Below are 24,638 nucleotides of genomic sequence, written 5' to 3' on the forward strand. Positions count from 1 at the left end.
AATATTTAACTTCCATGCAGTATGGCATAGACCTGTCTTACTCTTGACAACTTTGTCAAACTCTAGAGTTCTCTGTATTCTAATGACATGACAACCCTTTTGACAATGAGCTCCAAACACTGATAATTGCTGATGTAACTGACTGTAAGGAATATAGGCATGTAAAATACTCCAAATCCACCAACATACAGTGGACTACTCTTATAATTCCTCATCTATAGCCAACAGGGGGCACTAGAATTCCACCACTATAGCATTAACAGTAGGCGTTCACAACAGCAAGGTTTAGCCTCATTTACCTCATGCATTTACAGATGAGCCAATCAGAGATGGAGAGCATCATGTCCACCATGTCCATCACATTCGTATTGCCCCACTTATAAAAGTTGATGAAAGTTATGACAATATGTCATGTTATATCCCACCCAGATTCAAAACTGGACAGGAAGGAAAATCTCCCCCTAAAATAATTGAACAAATAATTGGAAAAGTTTAATTTTTAAAGAGCACCCTCTACTCTAAAACCTACAATGGGATATTGTCAATACCCCAAATAAGTAATTTATCTTCTGGTCTAACAGGCTATAGTCGACTGGTCAAGTGAAATTAGCAGTATGTACAGTAGTCATGCTATTTGTGTAAATCATCCGCAGTCCATCTATCTCCTCATCATGGATGCGGAATCCCAAATTATCATGGTTTTGTTTTTAATTTACAGATGCTGTTAAATCCTGTCGCCACCGCATAGGACGTGCTCTGACCGGATGACATGATGCCTTTAGTGCCCCAAGGATTGTGCACAAGGCAGTCGATGATCTGTGAATCTCACTGTACATTGCAGCGGCGTCCTGACGATGGTCAAAGTTGGGTAGACGTCTGAGTCTCGAAGCGGATGCAAGGACTTCAAAATGAACCAGATGGAGTTTCTCTATCAAATAATCGCATTCAATATGGCGGCATAAGGGATAAAGTTAAAAAGGAAAACAAAGAAGAAACTAGGTTGATCGCAATCTGATCAAGGACTTGGACAGGACGTCTCCAAACTCGTTACGCAGAACTTTTCCAACATTGAGACCGTATCTGATAGCTCAATGCATAGTTTATGTGATACACGGAGTGCACACGACAAGGCTGTATTCTTCTTACAGGTGTGATTTTGTAGGCTACACTAGGCAACTTCTCTTCCTGGGTAGAAATGAATGAAGTATACCCCTATTCACTTTGTTGAAACTCCGAGCCTGGGAATTTACATGTAATAAAGTGACAGTTGGATGCCAAAATGAGTGTTTACTCTCATATCTGGAGGATTTTACAGATATTCCTAGCGACGATTGTCACAATTGTCCCGCAAGGTATGTACCATACAAAAAGGGTTATCAGCCTGAGTGACTATCTGTATATTCTATTCTATTCTATTTGTATGTTTTTGTTTGGTACATATTTAATTGCAGACTCTTTATGATGTTGAAATAGTATACATGAGTATTTAGGATTATTTGTATTCCATTAGACAATGTGTAACAAACGAGTTTATTATATGATCAAGGAGCTGATATGAGATAGACAGTATACCCTTGTGGTTGAAAATGTATTTAACTTTTATACTTTCCTCTGAAATGTTATGCCATACTTTTATGAATACATTAGGCACACTGCCATCAGTCAATTGTCTTTGCAACATAGTTACAGACTGCAATTTCACCATGGTAACTTGTTGTTGTGGTCAACTGCCCCTATATGACACAAAAAGTCCCATTTGTCCAGTGAATAAGACAATGGCTTGAAATGAGTGTGTCTCGTCCAGTTTAGGTGCCACTCAGATTTGTGAGATTGCTGGTATACAGGTACAGTAGGCCAAGGAGGTCCACCTTAGTCTAATTACTCCAAAGTGCATGTTAAGACTAATCAAATCTTATTAAGGCTTGATTTTTAGTTAGAGTTTATGTCATTGAGCATTGAGGGTTAGTGCTGATGTAACTTGCATTTCGATTCGCAAACCTTATAAGGATGAAAATGTTTTTGATTATGTACTGTGTACCAGTACTTTATGGGACATTTGGCACTGTCATTAAGTTCCACTTATGAAATGGACATACATTTGTATTTCCTTAGTTTAGACTCAGTGTGCAGCAGAGCTTAAAAGGAGTTTCAGAGCATATTAGCAGAAGTCCAGAACACATTATTGTACTCATTCACATCACCTCAGTGATGAAATGGACAGGACCCTGTGGACTTTGATTAAAAACCCAGCAAATATTCCACATCACAAAGGCATTTCCTGAAAAGCTTTTAACTGCCTCAAAGACAGCTATTTCCAGACGATGTGGCCCTCCTGAATTATAATAAACAGACTGGATAAAGAGGACAAAAAGGGAGAAATCCTGATAAAAGCAGCTTTAAGAGTCTCATTGGATATAGCAATCTCAACCAATCCCCACACAGGCCTAAGCATCTCCCTCCCCTCCTCCTCTCCCTTTCTGTACACACATGATCAGTGCTCTATCAAGTTTCTATCTTTATGTAGCGGTTGCAGGGACATAGGGTCTTTTCAACAAGTAAACCATTGCCATTAGGAGAGCTTTCTTCCTAAAATACTTAGGTCATGCCTGACTTTTCCTCTGGGGAGAGGACACAGCCAATATGGAAGTAAACAACGTCTTGACCTAAAATTACAGACTCTATTCAACACTTCAAGCGGAATGAGTGAGACATCTGTGTCATGTCTCTGTCATGCCTTTTGAAGTCGGATCACGCACAGGCTGTTCTTCACGAATATTAACATTCCTTATAGCACATTAGAATGCATGGAGTTGAACTGTTACTGTTCTTTCAAAACACCACGCAGCATAGGCCAGGTTTGTTTGGTTTGTGGTCATCTTAAATCCGTGGGTTCCATCAAGACAAACTCAAGTTGAGTAGCTTGTCAGAGCGTGATAGATAATTCTGTATTAAAAGAGACATTGACATGTATACTTGTTGGTCTCAATATAATGCTGCTGAAAATAGCATCGAATGACAGCATGGGTAATCTTTTGTTTCCTAGTAACAACAAATAGCCTACTGTAATTGCACAGTAGCCTACAGTAAGTACAGAGCTTATACTCTTAAGTGAGCAATCCTATGCTGTCCAGACATTGGTCAGCTGGCAGCTTTACCACTACTGGGAACAATGCCAAGCAGACCTACATACATGTATAACCATGTCATAAATTAGCTTTTGCCTCAGTCTCCTCACTTTTCTAGCGGCCTTAATTGTTTGACTGTGTCCAGTGATCCTACTGGTACTGTAACCCTGTTGTTACCCCCAACTTTAGAACATAGTGCCTAATGTAGTCCTGTCCTTCTCCCTGTTCCTTGTGTTCTAATGCCTTGATTATTTGCTGTTTCTAACAGGCCCACAAGTAGTGACTTATTCCGAGAAAAGGGACCTGAAGATTATGTTTAAAGGTCGCCTCAGTCTTGTTTAATCAGATCTGAAAATCTCTCTCCCTCTCCCTCCTTGTTTCATATCAAATATACTATATTTAAATTGCTTAATGCAATTGCAGTTTCATATTCTCAAGAAATATAGACTATCCTATTGTACAAATGTAACCTATACACAGATGTTTTCATTTGGAATCAACTGTAGAATTTGCAATATAGATTTGATTAACAGCATATTGTGTTGTGCTCTGCATATGGATTCGGTTGTGCATTGGATGTCTCATAGTAGCGTGGGGAATGCAAAGTGGGTCAACTTTGAGCAATTTTTATCTCCTAAATGTTTTGGCATTCAGGTCCAAAAAGTAACATTTTCCGATCACTTCTACCAAGTATGGAAGGTTTCCTTCAAATAAAAAAGGGGTGTAGTCAAAAAGTGATTAAAATTATTTAGAACGATCCAAGAGGGAAAACAACAATGTCAATGGAGACAAGTGAATTTCTGCAGACCAGAATAGATATTGTTCTTCTGGACAGGGAAATAGAAAAGTCAAAGATGTCAGTCTCCAAGTTGGGTGATTGGAGCAGCTATGTGCTGAAACAGCTGGTGGAGGAATTTGGCTCTTTCTTTATCAGCTGGAAAGTGTTTATCATGTTGAGAGAGGAAATACAGTACATACGCAAACATATACTGTAGCTTCCCTACACAGTGGAGAATCAGTGATTATTGTCTCAGCAAATGAGACTGTTAACATATACAGTATATACTCACTAGTGCATTATTTACATTTAGCACAATTGTACCACCCCTCTTAGATTTCAGAGCTAACTCAAGTGTTCCTAAATACATTGGGGAGCACAGATGACCAGTCAAACCCAGCTTGAGAAAGATATAACAGCCTGTGATATGTGTTGCCACAGTTGCAGCACATCTCCCTCCTGCAGAGATGCCAAAGCAGAAAAGGCCCAGTGAGTTTTTATTCACAGTGGTGGGAAATACTGCCAGCTCTGGTATTAAACAGCACATCTGTCAATGGTCACTGGTGGAGCTAAGGGGGAGACAGCCCCTGTCCCAGTCCAGGAAGATGATTGAGATACTGTACATGTCCGTGTGAGAAAAATAAAAACATCCATTTGTGTTTCTCTTTGGGGGTCACTCTGTAGACTTGGCTCCGTTGTGACACACAAACTGTTTCCCTGACTGTGTAAAGCTCTCCAAGCACTGCACAGGTGTCTGCTTGGTGATAAAAGCAGGTCGAAGGAGGGATGATGTAGAGACCTGTCACACGCCACAAACCGTGAGGGACAAGACTTAGTTAGACTTAGTTTACAAAAAGCTCCAAGCCCTCCTCCTCCTCAGGAAAAATAACCACAACAATCCAGTGACATACATGTCATTCTCTCTAACATCTTTTGTCATAATTTGACCAATGGAACAGAAAGGTGTGTCACTACACATGCAGATAACATTATAGGAAAGGAATATTATGGACATTTTGGAGGGGAATCTCTAAACTCTGTGGTAAGGACAAGTTAATGACAGTTATAAGATCAACAGTAGTAAAGAGGGACATTTTTGATTATAGCTACAAACAGTTGACTCATCACTGGCACATAAGATGCATGCATTGTGTATTAGTTCATAGTTCATGATTAATAAAATTCCGTTACATTACAGGGCTCAGAGTCTCTGTCCTCTGGGCACAATAGAATGTGGCAATTTGTCATGAACAAGCAACTGATTGTATTTTGTGTCATTATACTGCAAAATCAAGCTATAGGTCTACACTTAAGTGGAGAATAGACTGTTTCACACTTTTTCTAACAGACAGTTTATTATCAAAGCCAGAGTGCTGTTGAGTGCCATTGAGTATGAGATCATCTCAGTTAATGAGCACATACTAGGCTGCTTCTCTCTCTCTCTCCCACCAAGTAGGCCAATTAGCCTCCCATTGACAGTGCAGCCTCAGGTCAGCAGCCATAATGTGTAATCTATCAAAATGGGGGCAAATGAGAGTGGATGCTGGCCTGTGGACCTGCGGCTCAGTTCACTTCCAGAGAGACAGTTGTGTCATACCCCTCATGCTTTTATGTCGGATCAGAGGGCTCTAATGCTGTTGTCCCCCTCGACACCCTCACCCTACTCCAAACACACACACACCATGAACATGCTGCCCTGTGTAGGACCAGATCAGCCTCCACCTAGGTAGGTCAAGTTGTTTTAAGGCATGCAAGTCAATATAGCTGGAATTACATAATTTACAGGGCGTAATCCCATTTAATTCATCTCTGATACAGTAAAATCTGCCAATAAATAATTTGTGTTTTCATGCATGTCATCGGATCATGCAGATATTATTGCTTGCTACTTTGCCATTTGGTTTTACATAAAAGTTATGATCTGAAAGAAGAGGGAGGATGAAAGTTAAGTCACTTCTGCAAAGCACAACAGAAAACACACCTCTTTTAACAGGGAAATCATAATGAGTAAAAGAACACTCCTGAGTGTCATAATTGTCTCTAGGATGGTCTCTGCCTCCCTCTGGTGACAGGTGGAACCATGACACCAAGTGTTCATGACAGGTAGTCCGTCCCGCACTTTGGTCATTTTCACTAGAAATCACTCTCATTTGGGTATGGGATTGACTTGATTTGGATGATGGATGATATCAAGGGATTGTAGTCTGTTCTGCTGCTGTCCCACCAGTGCTCCTTCGCCACTGCATCACACGCAGTAATACTCTTAGCTGCTCCTGCTATGATTTCTAATATAAAGACCCTCTTGTATACTATGGGAATTTGAAGATTAAGTAAATGGTCACTTTAATGATGATGTCCCATCTAGTTGATCAGCTTGCCTCATGTCTAGTTCCTGGAAATCTCTGAATGGTTTCTTTTTGGCAATTCCCGTTAAACTAATATTTTATTGGGATATCTTTGTACTCAGGTAATTATTATGATTTTGTACTTAATGATTGAGGCCAGCTATTATTCCTGTCCACTTCATATAACCATGAAACAATGGATCCTGGTATAAAACACCTGACCCTGATTGTGGTTGGTAGCCCAGAGTTGAGAGAAACTGATCAGTAGCCGGAAGGTTTGTTAATGCCGGGCTGTAGGCTATTAGCAGAGGTCAAGGGTCTCTAGTGACTCAGTAGTCCATCCAAAATGATGAACATGACTTTCCTCTACATGTCATCAAAACAACACTGTCTGTTAACCTACAGGTAATGTTTTGTCTCTTGCTTTCCCACAGAGTTGGACAGCCGGGAGATGTCAGACAATACTAAGAGCTCTCTGCCATTCCCTGTGTTCCTTCCAGTGAACTACCAGGTGAAAGACGCAGATTACTTCTTTTTGAAGGAGGCCGGTCAGGACATCATGAGGAACTCCAGCATGCAGACACAGACACAGCCATTTGTCATCCTGAGAGCCAGCCGGCCTCCTGCTGTCAACGCCAGCTATGGGCCTCTGTCCACAGAGCAGCCAGTCCCTCTAGACCTGGTACAGTCTGTGCAGCTGTTCCGGGCCCCGGGGGTATTCACCTACAACTGGAAGGTCCAGTCCTTTGTGCTGACCCCCCGGGTCTACTCCTCCATGCCCAAGGTGCGGGTGTTGTTCTATGTGGCTGGGAGGGACTGGGACAGGGGAGCAGATGGGCTAAAGGATGAGTTGCCCTGTGTTACGGTGTTTGCCTTCTGGCAGACTCAGGAGGTGAGGGGCTCCTGTGCCCTTGGAGGTCTGAGGGGCACATGCATGGCTGAGCTGGAGCCTGTAGCCGGCTGGTTCAGTCCCGCAGCAAAGAGCTCTAGCCCGGGGAGGTTGGACCCAACAGAGGTAAACACAGTAGAGCTGTACTACCAGGCCCGGCCCAGTGCATATGGGAAGTGCAGGGAGGGTGATTGGGATCGCTGGGGCAGCTCAGAGCAGCAGCAGGCTGAGTACATCCCTGTGACTCCCATGCAGAGGATCAGCAGTGTGCGCCTCCTTCAGGTGCCAAAGGGAGCTCCATCTCTGTCTCAACTCAAGCTGGGAAAGGCTGTTGTCATCCAGACTTCCTCCAAACCTCTGAAGAAGACAGATATCGCCACTTTCTACATCCTCACGGCCAGCTCCTCCTTCCTGGAGAACTTTACTATGCGGTGAGTTTCAGATGTCATGTTTGATGTTTTCACTCATACTAACCTTGACTTCTTATTATGTCAAGTCAATTATTATAAAACAATTAGTTATCTAATTGGGGTGGCAGGGTAGCATAGTGGTTAGAGCGGCAGACTTGTAACCGGAAGGTTGCAAGTTCAAACTCCCGAGCTGACAAGGTACAAATCTGTCCTTCTGCCCCTGAACAGGCAGTTAACCCACTATTCCTAGGCCGTCATTGAAAATAAGAATTTGTTCTTAACTGACTTGCCTAGTTAAATAAAGTTTAAATAAAACATCTTGAATTGCAAATGCAACTATTTACCCATTAAATAAAGGAAAAACTATGGTGAAGTGCTTATCAGACCAATAATTGTTCTGCAGCACACTGTGGTTATAATTGGTTAATAACAGTTAACCCTATTTGCTGAAGTACTGCCAATGTATTGCACAGTAGCCTTACTTATCTCATCGATTTAGCCACACATGCCCAAACCCTGTCCGTTAGAAATATCCAATGAGATTTGAAGTGGATTAAAATATTTATCTGAAAATATGATAGATTTTAGCATTCTTACAAGGAATTCAGGCAGATTATTGAAATTAAATTGAAAAATAGTGGAGAGTAATGATATTCAGAGCGACAGTGGCAAGAAAAAGTATGTAAACCCTTTAAAAATCCCTGGATTTCTGCATAAATTGGTCATCAAATTTGATGACAACAAGTCACAACAATAGACAAACACAGTGTGCTTAAACTAATAACACAGAAATTATTGTATTTTTCTTGTCTATATTGAATACATCATTTAAACATTCACAGTGTAGGTTGGTAAAGTATGTGAACCCCTAAGGACTTCTCAAAAAGCTAATTGGAGTCAGGAGTCAGCTAACCTGGAGTCCAATCAATGAGGTGAGATTGGAGATGTTGGTTAGAGCTGCCTTGCCCTATAAAAAACACTCACAAAATGTGAGTTTGCTATTCACTAGAACCATTGCCTGATGTGAACCATCTCCAAAAGCCTTGGTGTTCATCAGTCCACGGTAAGACAAAATGTGTATAAATGGATAAAGTTCAGCACTGTTGCTACTCTCCCTGGGATTCGCCGTTCAGCCAAAGACTCACAGAAATCTCTGGAACATGCTAACATCTCATGAAAACTTATAATTGTTTTTGTGTTATTAGTTTAAGCAGACAGTGTTTGTCAATTGTTGTGACCTAGATGAAGATCAGATCAAATGTTATGACCAATTTATGCAGAAATCCAGATATTTCCAAAGGGTTCACATACTTTTTCTTGCCACTGTATTTCAACTTCCCATGCAGTCATCACGCGTCTCTGTGTCACTGTGATGGAGATAAAGTGTGCTCAGATGTTGCTTTCTAGTGGCTCAATATCTGACTGATGTCAAAGGATTGCGTACACTGTGCTGTGCGTCTTATTATAATGACTGCATATGTGTATAGTGGGGATTACAGGCAAAGCCCAATTTCATCATTTCAAGGCAGTGCTCGTTCATTATGTTAAATGTCCCGGTTGTACTCGAGGACAGAGCACCTGCACACTACAGAACTTCAACATCATAGTGTGACAGCCATGCATGTAGGGTTTATATCCATACTGCTGAGACTTTTTGTCTGACTAATATTTTTCTCCGCTCATACAGGAGTAATAAAGGACTAGGCACTAATTTGGTGGGATAACAAATATTTGATTTAGATTTCTCAGGTGGTGCTGCAGTACCCTCAGCACCCCTACTTCCCATGGCTATGTTCACACAGCTGCCTGACCCTATTGATTCTTTACACTAGGCATTGAAACTTATGGTTTCAAGGACTCTCAGGGCTGAGGTAATACGGATGGTGTGGTCTTTCTCTAGTTCCCTGGTTTATCATATTTAGATTGAGGTGTTTCTGACAGCATTTTCATAGACTTGTATATAGTGTGTGCAGTATAAATGATTTCCACACAGCCCTCAATATCTCCACATCATCCTTGTTCACAGCCAAACCCCTGCCTAGACCAATGTATTTTCACTGATAAACACAAACAGTTGAAGTCGGAAGTTTACATACACCTTAGCTAAATACATTTTAACTCAGTATTTCACAATTCCTGACATTTAATCCTAGTCAGAATTCCCTGTCTTAGGTCAGTTAAGATCACCATTTTATTTTAAGAATGTGAAATGTCAGAATAATAGTAGAGAGAATCATTTATTTAAGCTTTTATTTCTTTCATCACATTCCCAGTGGGTGAGAAGTTTACCTACTCTCAATTAGTATTTAGTATCACTGCCTTTAAATTGCTTAACTTGGGTCAAATGTTTCAGGTAGCCTTCCACAAGCTTCCCATAATAAGTTGGGTGAATTTTGGCCCATTCCTCCTGACAGAGCTGGTGTAACTGTGTCAGGTTTGTAGGCTTCCTTGCTCGCACATGCTTTTTCAGTTCTGCCCACAAATGTTCTATAGGATTGAGGTCAGGGCTTTGTGATGGCCACTCCAATACCTTGACTTTGTTGTCCTTAAGCCATTTTGCCACAACTTTGGAAGTATGCTTGGGGTCATTGTCCATTTGGAAGACCCATTTTCAACCAAGTTTCCTGACTGATGTCTTCAGATGTTGCTTCAATATATCCACATAATTTTCCTACCTCATGATGCCATCTATTTTGTGAAGTGCACCAGTCCCTCCTGCTGCAAAGCACCCCCACAACATGATGCTGCCACCCCTGTGCTTCACGGTTGGGATGGTGTTCTTCGGCTTGCAAGCCGTCCTCCTTTTCCCCCACAAACATAACGATGGTCATTATGGCCAAACAGTTCTATTTTTGTTTCATCAGACCAGAGGACATTTCTCCAAAAAGTACGATTTTTGTCCTCATGTGCAGTTGCAAACCGTAGTCTGGCTTTTTTAGGACGGTTTTGGAGCAGTGGCTTCTTCCTTGCTGAGCGGCCTTTCAGGTTATGTCAATATAGGACTCGTTTTACTGTGGCTATAGATACTTTTTTTTACCTGTTTCCTCCAGCATCTTCACAAGGTCCTTTGCTGGTGTTCTGGGATTGAGTTGCACTTTTCGCGCCAAAGTACATTCATCTCTAGGAGACAGAATGCGTCTCCTTCCTGAGCGGTATGACGGCTGCGTGGTCCCATGGTGATTATACTTGCGTACTATTGTTTGTACAGATGAACGTGGTACCTTCAGGCATTTGGAAATTGCTGTCAAGGATGAACCAGACTTGTGGAGGTCTACAATTTTTTTCCGAGGTCTTGGCTGATTTCTTTTGGTTTTCCGATGATTTCAAGCGAAGAGGCACTGAGTTTGAAGGTATGTCTTGAAATACATCCACAGGTACACCTCCAATTGACTCAAATGATGTCAATTAGCCTATCAGAAGCTTCTAAAGACATTTAGAAGCTGTTTAAAGGCACAGTCAACTTAGTGTATGTAAACTTCTGACCCACTGGAATTGTGATGCATTGAATTATAAGTTAAATAATCTGTCTGTAAACAACAATTGTTTGAAAAATTACTTGTGTCATGCACAAAGAAAATGTCCTAACCGACTTGCCAAAACTATAGTTTGTTAACAAGAAATTTGTGGAGTGGTTGAAAAACGAGTTTTAATGACTCCAATCTATGTGTATGTAAACTTCCGACTTCATCTTCATCGAGGGTTGCTGTCAACACAGACAGGTGGAGATTTACGTTGCCTTCGTGAGAGATAGTACTTTTTCTGCTGCTACTATATTTCATCCACACTACTGTATGTGCTAAATTATGGCCAGGTCAGAGGTTCCAAAGCTCTATTTTCTCAATATGTCGCAATTATTTATTTGTGTTGCATGTATTCTGGAGTTTATTTGATGGTATCAGGAATAGTGATGCACCGATATGACATGTTTGGGCGATACCGATGTCCAATATTTTCCTTGCCCCAAAAAAACGATACCGATATCCAATATTACATTTTTTGCGTCCCTTGAAGCATTCTAGTACAGTTAAATAGTTAACACACACACATGGAGGCAGCGGTCTAAGGCACTGCATCTCAGTGCAAGAGGCATCACTACAGTCCCTGGTTCGAATCCAGGCTGTACCACATCCAGCTGTGCTGTTTCGTTGTTAATTTGTTCAGTCGTTTCATTCTCAACCAGGATTTCGTATACTATGGAACACCGTTTGGGTCTTTGCGTGTCAAATAACACTACTTGACGTGTCAAATATGCTTGATGACCAATCAGGACCTGAATATGACTGCACGTCACATAATAATTGTACGTGTTTATACATTTTTTATGTAGGTATTACCCATTGTTTACACCAGCACTCGTATTTCATATGTCACAACGATTCATCGATACGTTTGCTATGATGCTGGTAAAGTTGTCTCGCGCACCTACAGTGCTGGCCATTAAAAACCTAGCTAGCTCATGGATGCAAACAATGTTCTTCCCCAAAAACATTGCAAAACGTCATAATCTGTTTCAGAAGCTAGCTAACTATATAGCTAGGTGCCATCATCTATAATAACCCTAATTTACAAGACAGTTCTTATTTGATGGTGGTCAGACCCATCTATGTGAAACTAGCCACAATAAGGATTAGCCACGATAGTGGGCTTTGCGTTTAGCCTTCAAAATAAAAGTACGTTTTTGACAGTGATGCAAATGAATACAAATAGTAGAATTATGTCATACTTGAATAGATCATGCTAAACGAGGTTGGAATGAGGTTATATGAAATCAACAAAAGACAATATTTGTTAATTTGACAAAAATCTGATTGTGGATCAATGACATGGGGTATCAGTCTACTCAGTGACATCCAGAGAACATTAGCGTTGCTCTTATTGCTAGGTAGCCACTTGTTGTTTGCCTATTGAAATTGAACTTCAGTTTATGGAAATAAATAGCTAGCCAGCTATTTAACCCTGTTGCCCAAAGCCAAAGTTATAAGCAGCCAGCTAGCTTCATCTGGCTAATGATTCTTGGCCGGACCGGGTTATGTGTTGTGAAGCTAGCCACAGTAAAGATTAGGCACAATAGTGGAATTTGTGGTCACAATTGGTAGAATCATGCCATATTTAGACTAGTTAATGTTAAACAAGGTTGGAATGTGAAGCAAGGAAATGGGGTGTCAGTCTACCCGGTGACATCCACAGAACATAACTGTGAAGAGTTAACGCAACTGTTAATGTTGTAGCTCTCATCGCTTATCTTTGGGGCGGCAGGCAGCCTAGTGCTTAGAGCGTTGTGCCAGTAACCGAAAGGTTGTTGGATTGAATCCCCGAGCTGACAAGGTAAAACTCTGTTGTTCAGCCCTTGAATAAGGCAGTTAACCCACTGTTCCCCGATAGGCCATCATTGTAAATAATAATTTGTTCTTAAGTGACTTGCCTAATTAAATTGACAGTGTGAAATCACCTCCCCAGTCAGCCTATTGTGTGTATTGACGTTCATATTGCACTGTACAGCTTTACTTAAGGATTGGGGATCAATGAAATGGGGTATCAGTCTACTCAATACCCAATATATTTTTACCCAACGTCCTCCTCAGAGTTATCAGACTCCAAATCATCCACACAGTATTGTTTTTCCTTGGGAATTGTGTTCAATACACATAGGTTGACAATAAATATGGCTCAATTCACAGTTGTTTCAGAGTCCCGCAATACTTACACACAAGGATTCCTAAATCATTGCTAAGAATAATGAAAATGACTGCAGTTTCTCCTGGTCATTGTCTTCAGGCTGGTTGTATTGGTGCTAGCTAGGTACCAAGCTAAAGCTAGCTACCTCAGAAGTTGCGGTCGAACAAATCATGCTTTATTACCAACGTGGTATTGTAAACACATCGTTCGTGGCCGCTGTTTGCTTGTTTGCTTGTTTGCAGACCTTTTTGTACAACTTTGACAGTTCTACTGATAGTAGTGGTGGTGCTTGGCTTCTATGTGCAAATTCGGTGATTGGACATGGTTGACAGCCTAACGTGAGTACAATAGAGCCATGAGAGAGCCTGCTAAATGACAGAAATGTAATGGAAATGTCTTAGTAATGGAAATGTTTTTTGATAAAAATGTGTTTCTCTACTACTTCTAGTTATTTATTTATCTTATGTTTTTCTAATGTCGAACTCATTTGTGTGGCAACTCATTTGAATGAGATTAATTTAAATCAAGTTGACAGCTGCCTCTCTCTTCCTGTTCTACTCTCATGTGTTGGAATCTATGTATACTTAAGCAGTGGGGCTGAAAATAAGCCTTTTCCCTGGGTTCTCGCTCTCTCTCACCCACCCCAGTGCCCATGTATCTTAATCCCTTTTGCTTTAGTTTGAATTCAAATTGCCTCTTGCTCACAGTCTCTGCCTCATGGGGTCAATGGTCACATAACAACAACAAGGAGAGTAAAGGAACAGGAGCAATGGTAGGATCTCCTCTCCTCTACCTCATGTCATTTCTCCTCTCCTCTACCTCATGTCATTTCTCCTCTACCTCATGTCATTTCTCCTCTCCTCTACCTCATGTCATTTCTCTTCTCATCTACCTCATGTCATTTCTCATCTACCTCATGTCATTTCTCATCTACCTCATGTCATTTCTCCTCTCATCTACCTCATGTCATTTCTCCTCTCATCTACCTCATGTCATTTCTCCTCTACCTCATGTAATTTCTCATCTACCTCATGTCATTTCTCCTCTCATCTACCTCATGTCATTTCTCCTCTCATCTACCTCATGTCATTTCTCCTCTCCTCTCCCTCAAGTCATTTCTCCTCTCCTCTCCCTCAAGTCATTTCTCATCTACCTCATGTCATTTCTCCTCTCCTCTACCTCAAGTCATTTCTCATCTACCTCATGTCATTTCTCATCTACCTCATGTCATTTCTCCTCTCCTCTACCTCAAGTCATTTCTCCTCTCATCTACCTCATGTCATTTCTCATCTACCTCATGTCATTTCTCCTCTCCTCTACCTCATGTCATTTCTCATCTACCTCATGTCATTTCTCCTCTCCTCTACCTCAAGTCATTTCTCATCTAATGTCATTTCCCTCAAGTCATTTCTCATCTACCTCATGTCATTTCTCATCTACCTCATGTCATTTCTCCTCTCCTCTACCTCAAGTCATTTCTCATCTACCTCATGTCATTTCTCCTCTTCTCTCCCTCAAGTCATTTCTCATCTACCTCATGTCATTTCTCCTCTCCTCTCCCTCAAGTCATTTCTCATCTACCTCATGTCATTTCTCCTCTCCTCTTCCTCAAGTCATTTCTCATCTACCTCATGTCATTTCTCCTCTCCTCTACCTCAAGTCATTTCTCATCTACCTCATGTCATTTCTCCTCTCCTCTACCTCAAGTCATTTCTCATCTACCTCATGTCATTTCTCCTCTCCTCTCCCTCAAGTCATTTCTCCTCTCCCTCACGTCATTTCTCCTCTCCTCTTCCTCAAGTCATTTCTCCTCTCCCTCAAGTCATGTCTCCCCTTTAACTTGAATCACATTGCCTCTCATAAACAGAAGAGTACATTCAGAAGAGTACAAAAAAGTATTTAGTCAGCCACCAATTGTGCAAATTCTCCCAATTAAAAAGATGAGAGGCCTGTAATTATCATCATAGGTACACTTCAACTATGACAGACAAAATGAGGGGAAAAAAATCCAGATATTCACATTGTAGGATGTTTAATGAATTTATTTGCAAATTATGGTGGAAAATAAGTATTTGGTCAATAACAAAAGTTTATCTCAATACTTTGTTATATGTGTATGTGTCTGTCTCTGTACTGTTCACCACCCTGCCAACACAGCCTGTGTTCTAGCCCTCCTTTTCATCATCACACAGCCAGTGTCTCTTCTAGTCTGGGCCTCAGCAGCTGTCTGGCTGTTTTGTCACTGTTCAAGTGTCCCATTAAGTCAGGCTTAATGCTCAGTCGTCAACATGATGATCCCAGTGTTGGTGATAGCTAGTGACAAGAGGACCAGGGATCTAATCAGTGTGATAACATGGTCAAACCATACCTGATAGTTTCATTAGATTTCCATGATATGTTATTTTTTCAGGTGTCAACTCTCTATTACAGCTGTATTACCGGTCATATTGACAATGTAATGCCATGCCATCACCTCCCTATGCTGCATAGTCAAATTATGATTATTGTTTTTAATTTTATTGAACTAGGCAAGTCAGTTAAGAACAAATTCTTGGGACTCCCGATCACGGCCGATTGTGATACAGCCCGGGATCGAACCAAGGTCTGTAGTGACATCTCTAGCACTGCGATGCAGTGCCTTAGACCGCTGTGCCGCTCGGGAGCCCCAATTACATGAGGGGGAATCAGATTGCTATAGGAAATGTGTTTAGTCTGTGCACCATGAGCTGGTGAGTATACATATTGAGTTGGCAAAACCCCAGATCACAGATTATTTTTTAGGCAATGATTAAATGATTAAATCGTGATGATATCTGATCAAACACCATTTAATACATTTTTCTCTGATAACATGTATTTTATTCAAAGACAGCCTCATGGATAAAAAACAATAAGCTTTGCTATCCGGTGGATGCAGTCAGTGGGCTACCGATCATTCATCTGTCTGACAAATAGGACTTTTTCATCCCATTTACTGTGTTTTTATTCCTGGCCATCTGGCGTTAACATTGCCCTAAAAGTCTCTCTAACTCCCTAAACTGCCCCATAAGAATGACAAGCACGTCATTGATGACTGGCGGAGAATCAGAGTGGCTGAACGATGGTTATTTGCTTGCATAATTAAAGATTGCATCTGTTTGAGATTGCATTTGCGTTCAGTACTGGCCCCATGTCTCTGCAGTGATTCATCTGTACAGAGCCAGGGATGTGAAGGCAGAGTGAATCAGGGGGGGATTGTAACCCCTGGGCAGCAGTAGAACAGGTGGGCCTGCCTGCAGAATGGGTCTTACTGGGAACACTGCTCTCGGGTTTCCTCAAGACCAGGTCAATTGATGATGGGGAGCATCATGCCAATACTGATTGATACTGATGAGGATATGTTTTTTTTATATTCATACAATCATCCATAGAATCATATACTTACATTTAATGATTGTGTTATTGGTATTTTAACAACAATATTGGTATTATTGGTCCAAGAGTGGCATTTCATCACTCACAAATAGCAACTAAAATGTTGAATTATATGGCAAATTACATCAGCGCTACATTTAAGATTGTTTGCTTGATTTTCAGGTCTTAGCCATTATTCACTCTCTCTATTCTGTCTGAGACAAATAAGGCTTATAGAGAAGAGAAAACAAGCACGAGGGAGGGGGTTTCTGACTGGAGCGGACCAGGGGCCGAGGGCTGCCATGAGTGCGTGTGACAGAGGTGAGGGAGGTCATGGCTTCCTGTGGCAGTGTGGTTACGGGGAGGTCGGGTGGTGGGGAACCGGTATGCAAAATACACAGCATTAGTCCGCCACCCAAACCTCACTTGGAGAGAAGTGAGATGGATGGTAGGTGCAGCACCTGAGAGCTGATTTTCTCACACACTGTCAGTTCCAGTCTATGGGCCAATCTATCTTCCCTGCCCTCGGTGCCTTGTCCTCCTCCTGCCTCTCCAGTCAGCGCTGGCTAACCACAGCCACTGACTGCTATGGTTCCTGCAAAAAACCCTCCACCCTTAGAGCCCAGAGGGCCTGGAGGAGAAAAGGCTTCAAATAGGTAATCTTGTAACAATCCCTTTTTATGAAGTAAATCCCACACTCCAGTCCTCAAGTACACCCAACAGCACATATTTTTTGTTGTAGCCCTGGATAAGTACATCTGATTCACCTTGTCAACTAATCATCAATCGTCAAATTGACTTTAGACAGATGGCAATGCGCTCAATAGCTAGCAAATTTAATCAAAAATAGCTGGCAATGCTAACGTTAGCTAAAATCCGGTGGTCAATCTTAGCTAGCTAGCTAAAGTTATACTGCATCTAAAGTCAATCTGGTGACATCACAATGACGACAAAAGGTTTTCCTAATAATTATTTGCCTCCTTTAGGAATGTAATTGTATTTCCAAGCCACCGTAATGCACTTTAGATTCAATCTTCATCAGCGCCAATTGACACTGCGTTGAGTAGAATGCTCAGTCGTGCTTCAGTCCTATTAACTAATGTGACAAAACGTACAACCCACGAATAGCATGAGTGGGTGGATTTAGAATGCCATTATTAGATTAACTGTTCTCAGAGGTTTTCTAACTTCTTATTACAACAAATGTGTCATCAGTACATATTTTTTGTAATACATGCCATTTCAGTGATGACAAATAATAGCATTGTTGGTATTACCACTATGATTCCAGCAAATCCTTATGAGACAGACTGATGCTGTGACCTGTTCCTATAGTTACTGCTAAACTAACAGAAGTTCATGTGGAGGCAGGATGTTATGGTTTTTTATCTCCAGTTCTAAAATTATTTTTAATAGCATTTTTATCGTCAGGTACTGTTAGTTAGTTAGCACTATACCTTTATCCCAGGTTGTAGAGGCCTCAAGGTCTTCCTGGCTCCGGGATTGTTGTTGTGGTCAGGAAAGATGTATGGTGACAGGCATTAAATCAAATCAAATGTATTTATATAGCCCTTCTTACATCATGATGTCACAAAGTGCTGTACAGAAACCCAGCCTAAAACCCCAAACAGCAAGCAATACAGGCGTAGAAGCACGGTGGCTAGGAAAAACTCCCTAGAAAGGCCAAAACCTAGGAAGAAACCTAGAGAGGAACCAGGCTATGAAGGGTGGCCGGTCCTCTTCTGGCTGTGCCGGGTGGAGATTATAACAGAACATGGCCAAGATGTTCAAATGTTCATAAATGACCAGCATGGTCAAATAATAATAATCACAGTAGTTGTTGAGGGTGCAACAAGTTAGCACCTCAGGAGTAAATGTCAGTTGGCTTTTCATAGCCGATCATTGAGAATATCTCTACCGCTCCTGCTGTCTCTAGAGAGTTGAAAACAGCAGGTCTGGGACAGGTAGCACATCCGGTGAACAGGTCAGGGTTCCATAGCCGCAGGCAGAACAGTTGAAACTGGAGCAGCAGCACGGCCAGGTGGACTGGGGACAGCAAGGAGTCATCATGCCAGGTAGTCCTGAGGCATGGTCCTAGGGCTCAGGTCCTCCGAGAGAGAGAAAGAAAGAAAGAGGGAAAGAGAGAATTAGAGAGAGCATACTTAAATTCACACAGGACACCGGATAAGACAGGAGAAGTACTCCAGATATAACAGACTGACCCTAGCCCCCCGACACATAAACTACTGCACCATAAATACTGGAGGCTGAAACGGGAGGGGTCAGGAGACACCGATGAGACGCCCGGACAGGGTCAAACAGGCAGGATATAACTCCACCCACTTTGCCAAAGCACAGCCCCCACACACTAGAGGGATTTCTTCAACCACCAACTTACCATCCTGAGACAAGGCCGTGTATAGCCCACAAAGATCTCTCAAAGATCTGGCGCCAACCCAGACAGGAAGATCACGTCAGTGACTCAACCCACTCAAGTGATGCACCCCTCCTTGGGAAGGCATGGAAGAGCACCAATAAGCCAGTGGCTCAGCATGTCCCCTTTAACCCAGTCACCCCCACTCACAGTCCCTGTCCCCCTGTTAATCAGAGGCTGCTCCTCTGCTCCTCTTCGCCCCTTTCCCCTCAGAGCCTGTCAGTCCCCTGTGCCTTTGTTCCTGCTTCCTCCATAGAACCTGCTGGTTCCTGCTAACAATTGAGTGAGGGCCCCTCTCTGACAGTACAAAGAGAGGCAGGTCACCTACACACACACACACACACACACACACACACACACACACACACACACACACACACACACACACACACACACACACACACACACACACACACACACACACACAGACAGACAGACAGACAGACAGACAGACAGACAGACAGACAGACAGACAGACAGACAGACAGACAGACAGACAGACAGACAGACAGACAGACAGACAGACAGACAGACAGACAGACAGACAGACAGACAGACAGACAGAGACACACACACACATTGAGAACTGTGTTGGTTACTCTACCTTCACCTTCACTGTCTTGCCCAAACTGAATTTTTTGCTCTTTACAACTCTTTTTACATTATCCAGCCCCATTGGGGATGTGTAATTCTCCTCTAACCTTTGCCAGTCTAGTAAGTACTGTTAGCACTTTGTCGGATAGAGATTGTAGCAGTAACATGGAAGGATGAGTGAAATGTTGCTGGAATGTCTGAGTCCCTGTCTCACAAGTACCACAAGTATGTCCCCTCACGTTGAGAGAGAGAGAGAGAGAGAGAGAGAGAGAGAGAGAGAGAGAGAGAGAGGGAGAGAGGGAGAGAGAGAGAGACGAAGGCATTGGGTCATTTCAGTGCGCCATGTGGCAGCATCACAGGACATTTTCAGCAACCTCCATGCCAAGATTAGTTCTCCCTTGAGCTTTCAACGGGTGCATCAGATTTCATCTAGGAAGAGCTGTATGTGCAGATGCTCTTACACTACACAAATATGCATAGACACACACACACACACACTACATGCACACTTATACACACAAAACACTCACAAACACACAAAGGCAAATTACAATAACTCATATTTGTTTTTAAATGGGATGAGTACATTGGTTTTTGTGCATGGCAGTAGCGTGAGTAGAGCATCTGTCTATGACCTTGAATGTACACTCCCCCCCTCAACCAGGAGGGGAAGTAGGGAAGATCAGATGGATGCTTATATTGTAGATTATACCCCCCCCCCTCCCCCCAGAGACCCATAATGCGCTCAAAATTAGTTTTACTGCCATAACGTATATATGAAAGAGCCTGGGATTAACCCCTGAGAAGCGTTAGGCTACACATGATGTTACACATAACAATACAGAGTCCCAGATAACAACAAATGTTCCCACAACATTCGAGAACATTCTCTTAAATGTTGCATTATGTCATTTGCTAAAATGTTCATATGAATGTTCCCGTGATGTGCAAGGAATGTTTCCTAGAGACCATTCCCTTAATGTGAAATGGAATTTATCCAGAACGTTGTAACATTGTTCTCAGAACTTAAGATATTAATGTTCTAGACACGTTTCATGGGAATGTTGCAAGAAAATTTGTGTCCAGTTTTCTGAGGGTTAGGAGAATATTCCATCAATGTCACACCAGATATACACAGAACATGGTTGCCATGTTCTTAGGACATAAGATATTAATGTTCTAGACACGTTAAATGGGAACGTTGCAAGAACATTCATGTGTCCAGTTTTCTGTGGGTTAGGAGAATATTCCATCAACATCCCACCAAATATACAAAGAACATGGTGGCCAAGTTTTCAGTCTTATAAAAAGCATGTGCTGGCGCACACCCAGAAAATATTTGTGTAGAGTTGCTGACTAATGGTGAGTAAACTGTAGGCTATAAAAATAAAGAGTTGCACACTATATACAAGCTCCCAGTAATGTATTGGGTACACCACCAACGTTTCTGCATCACTGAGCCTTCTTCAGGGAATATTACATCAACATCCCACTAAACATACATGGTTGCCATGTTTTCAGAACATAATATTTTAATGTTCTAGACACAATTCATGGGAACCTGGCAAAAACATTGTGTCCAGTTCAGTAAATCTCAGCTCTGTTAAAACTACAGTCAAGAAAAACTTGTATTAATCATTAAAGCAGGTTAATATTCTCCACCAACATTTAATAGCTATACAGAAAGCCCTTAAATTGTTGAAATTAGTCAATCAAATCAATAATGAGAGAATAGTCAAATGATCTGATACTTTACATGGATAGGGTGGTATAGCAGGAAGATCGGGAATCTGTGAACCAAGAGGTTGTGAGATCAAATCACAGTTAAGGACTGGGATTTGTTGAATAATAATAATTGCAAGGTTCCCACGAAACATGTCTAGAACATTAATATATCATATTGTGAGAACATGGCAACAATGTTTGGTGGAATGTTGATGGGATATTCTCCTAACCCCCAAACTGGACATGTCCCATAAAACTAATCTACAACATTAATGTTGTATATTCTGAGAACAGTGTAACCACGTTCTAGATAAATTCTGCTTTACATTAAGATAATGTTCTCCTAACTTTAACACCAGAACATGCTATAAAGTTTCTCAGAAGGTTTTTGCTAACATAGATGGAATGTTCCCCTAACTAACAGAAGCCTGGACACTCAAACATTAGTGGAACATTATGAGAAACATTACAAAAACGTTCTTTCTCCCTAAAATTGTTAGCTGGGATAAAAATACATTTTAAAAAGACCATAATTTTGGGGATTTTCAATAACTTTCATTCCTATTTGACATTTGTATCTTAAAGCATAATTGAGAAATTAGGATTTGTTGATTATGATGAATTGTTTTTTGACATTTTGGCCAATCCCAGGCCTCCTTAAGGCTCCATAATGATTAATCTCTTGGTGTCATATGAAGCTTTACCGCTAGCTCTGTAATATGAGTAGTATTTTGAATTCAATAACAATTTTCTTACTTTATTTTATGAATATTGACAAATATAAACATGAATATTGAAAATATAAAATTTTGGATTTGGATTTTTTTTTTTAAATATATACATTGTCAAACATAATATACTACAGGTACTCCAAAATTCCAAAGTGGGATCTCTGCTAGTTTAACATATATGGCCGTTTTAAACAGATAAATTAGCATAGTAGGCAACATAACCAATTACAGCCATCTTTTTACCAGCAGAGGGCAACCATTTTGAATCCATTTTCAAGTTCACTCTTTTGGTAATGCTTACAAATTGGAGCATAACTCTAAAAGTAGCAGAGATCCCACTCTGGAGCTTTGAAATGCCCGTAGAGTATACAGTGCAACAATATATTGAAAATGTTTATTTATTTGTTTATTTATTTTCTTCTAACAAAATCGTTATTGAAATAAAAATACTACTCATATAACAAAGCAAGTGGTAGCAGTAGCGTAACGTAAAAGAGGGGTTGGCGGGTGGTGGGTGGCGGGACACAATGCAAATAGCTGGAGCCTTTGACCATTTTTAGGGCCTTCCTCTGACACCGCCTGGTGTAGAGGTTCTGGATGGCAGGCAGCTTAACCCCAGTGATGCACTGGGCCGTACACACTACCCTCTGTAGTGCCTTGCGGTCAGAGGCCGAGCAGTTACCGTACCAGGCAGTGATACAACCAGTCAGGATGCTCTCGATGTTGCTTCTGTAGAACCTTTTGAGGATCTCTGTCTTGGTGTGTTTGGACCATTCTAGTTTGTTGTTGATGTGGACACCAAGAAACTTGAAGATCTCAACCTGCTCCACTACAGCCCTGTCGATGAGAATGGGGGCGTGCTCGGTCCTCCTTTTCCTGTAGTCCACAATCATCTCCTTAGTCTTGGTTAAGTTGAGGGATAGGTTGTTATTCTGGCACCACCCGGCCAGGTCTCTGACCTCCTCCCCATAGGCTGTTTCATCGTTGTCGGTAATCAGGCCTACCACTGTTGTGTCGTCTGCAAAAATGAATGATGGTGTTGGAGTTGTGCCTGGCCATGCAGTCGTGGGTGAACAGGGAGTACAGGAGGGGACTGAGCACGCACTCCTGGGGAGCTCCAGTGTTGAGGATCAGCGTGGCAGATGTGTTGCTAGAGATGTGAATCTTTTCTTGAGCTTTTGGTCTCAATTCCTTATTGCAAAGAGGTTGCAATAGCATTTTTCTTTTTAACATAGTCTTAAAGGAGGCCTGAGTAAGGCCAAAATGTCACAAATGTTTCAACTTCAATTAATTATTTCTCAATTATGCTTTAAGATACAAATGTCAAATATACTGTATGTCAACAATACTTCCACCAAAGGTTCCTTCTATTGATTACAGTTTTTGAAAATCCCCCAAATCTTTTTGGTTCTAGTTTTGTGAGCAATCACCCTACTATAGTGATAATATTCAGCACTATAATAATATTTTATGAAGAAACAACTTGGTGGTGCTCAATTGTTATGGAAACATGCTTTGAATGGCTCTGAAGAGAGACAAATGAGTGCTGTGTTGTAATCCTGTACAGTGTCAGAGGATGGACAGTGGGATGCCTCTCCTGCACAACACTATGGATGTATATATCCATAGTATATATCTAACCTACCTCCAATCTTACGCTACACCAACTCCCTTGTAGGACCTTTTACACTAGTCATTAATTGCAGGGTAATGTTTGAATTAGCATTCAGCTCCCTAGTATGGCTGTCTACTGGAACAGTGTAAGTGTTCAGCTGCATTAGATAATGCTTATCATTTACAAATGAGAGGCCAGCAGGCCAACAAGCCATTAGTACACCATGAATAATTTGTGTACGAGACAGGAACAAAGAGGCCCATAGTATATGAGGAATACTAAACATTCAAAATGCATTTTTCCTCAGTCTATTGAAACCTATCCCCAGGGATTTGCCCAATCCTCTTAAATTGCAGGGCTTTGCTATGAGCAAAGTGGACTCTGATTGACTGAAGGTCTTAGGAATGAATAATTTCAAGGCCCCAAGCTATGGGAGCCAACATCATGTTAGCCATGTCCATTGGACTTACTGCTAGGTGTAGGATTTAGAGTTTACGTTCTAGTTACCTTGGTTTGTTTAACATGTGTCTTATTCCTGTCTCTCTTTTTATTGTCTCCATTGTTAGAGCGATTGTAAAAAAAGGAGTGTCGTTTCGCACAGCAACACCCAGTAACTCGTTGTTGTGGGACATCATGCTGGACTCTGGAGCGGATGGCACCATCGCTGTTGTTTGTCAGAGGAAATCTGCCATACCCGGAAAAAGGCAAGTCTGCTGAACATACACAACAATCCCCCCCAATATACTATCAGTGAACGCCATTAAACTCACTATGTGTTCAACCATTGGCTGGACCCTTCAAATTTGGCTGCTCATAGACAGCTTTACACATACTCTTGAATAAACATTACTGTACTCTATAAGGTGTTAATGTCATGGGTTTGTTCGTTAATTCATTTTAATAGTAGTGTACATGATACAGAG

At 41.5% G+C, this 24,638-nt stretch overlaps 1 protein-coding gene across 1 annotated transcript in view; it reads left to right on the plus strand.

Moving 5' to 3' along the window:
- Positions 1 to 818: 818 nt before the first annotated feature.
- Positions 819 to 24,638, plus strand: part of LOC135540567 (transmembrane protein 132D-like) — a 48,310-nt gene continuing 24,490 nt past the window's right edge. Inside the window, exons 1-3 of the mRNA XM_064967096.1 lie at positions 819 to 1,352; positions 6,683 to 7,568; positions 24,282 to 24,419. Of these exons, the coding sequence (XP_064823168.1) occupies positions 1,280 to 1,352; positions 6,683 to 7,568; positions 24,282 to 24,419 (1,097 nt within the window). The 5' untranslated portion in view covers positions 819 to 1,279. The remainder of the gene's footprint in view (positions 1,353 to 6,682; positions 7,569 to 24,281; positions 24,420 to 24,638) is intronic.

The sequence above is a fragment of the Oncorhynchus masou genome, chromosome 1 (genome assembly GCF_036934945.1).
Source record: "Oncorhynchus masou masou isolate Uvic2021 chromosome 1, UVic_Omas_1.1, whole genome shotgun sequence".
NCBI classification, from domain to species: domain Eukaryota; kingdom Metazoa; phylum Chordata; class Actinopteri; order Salmoniformes; family Salmonidae; genus Oncorhynchus; species Oncorhynchus masou.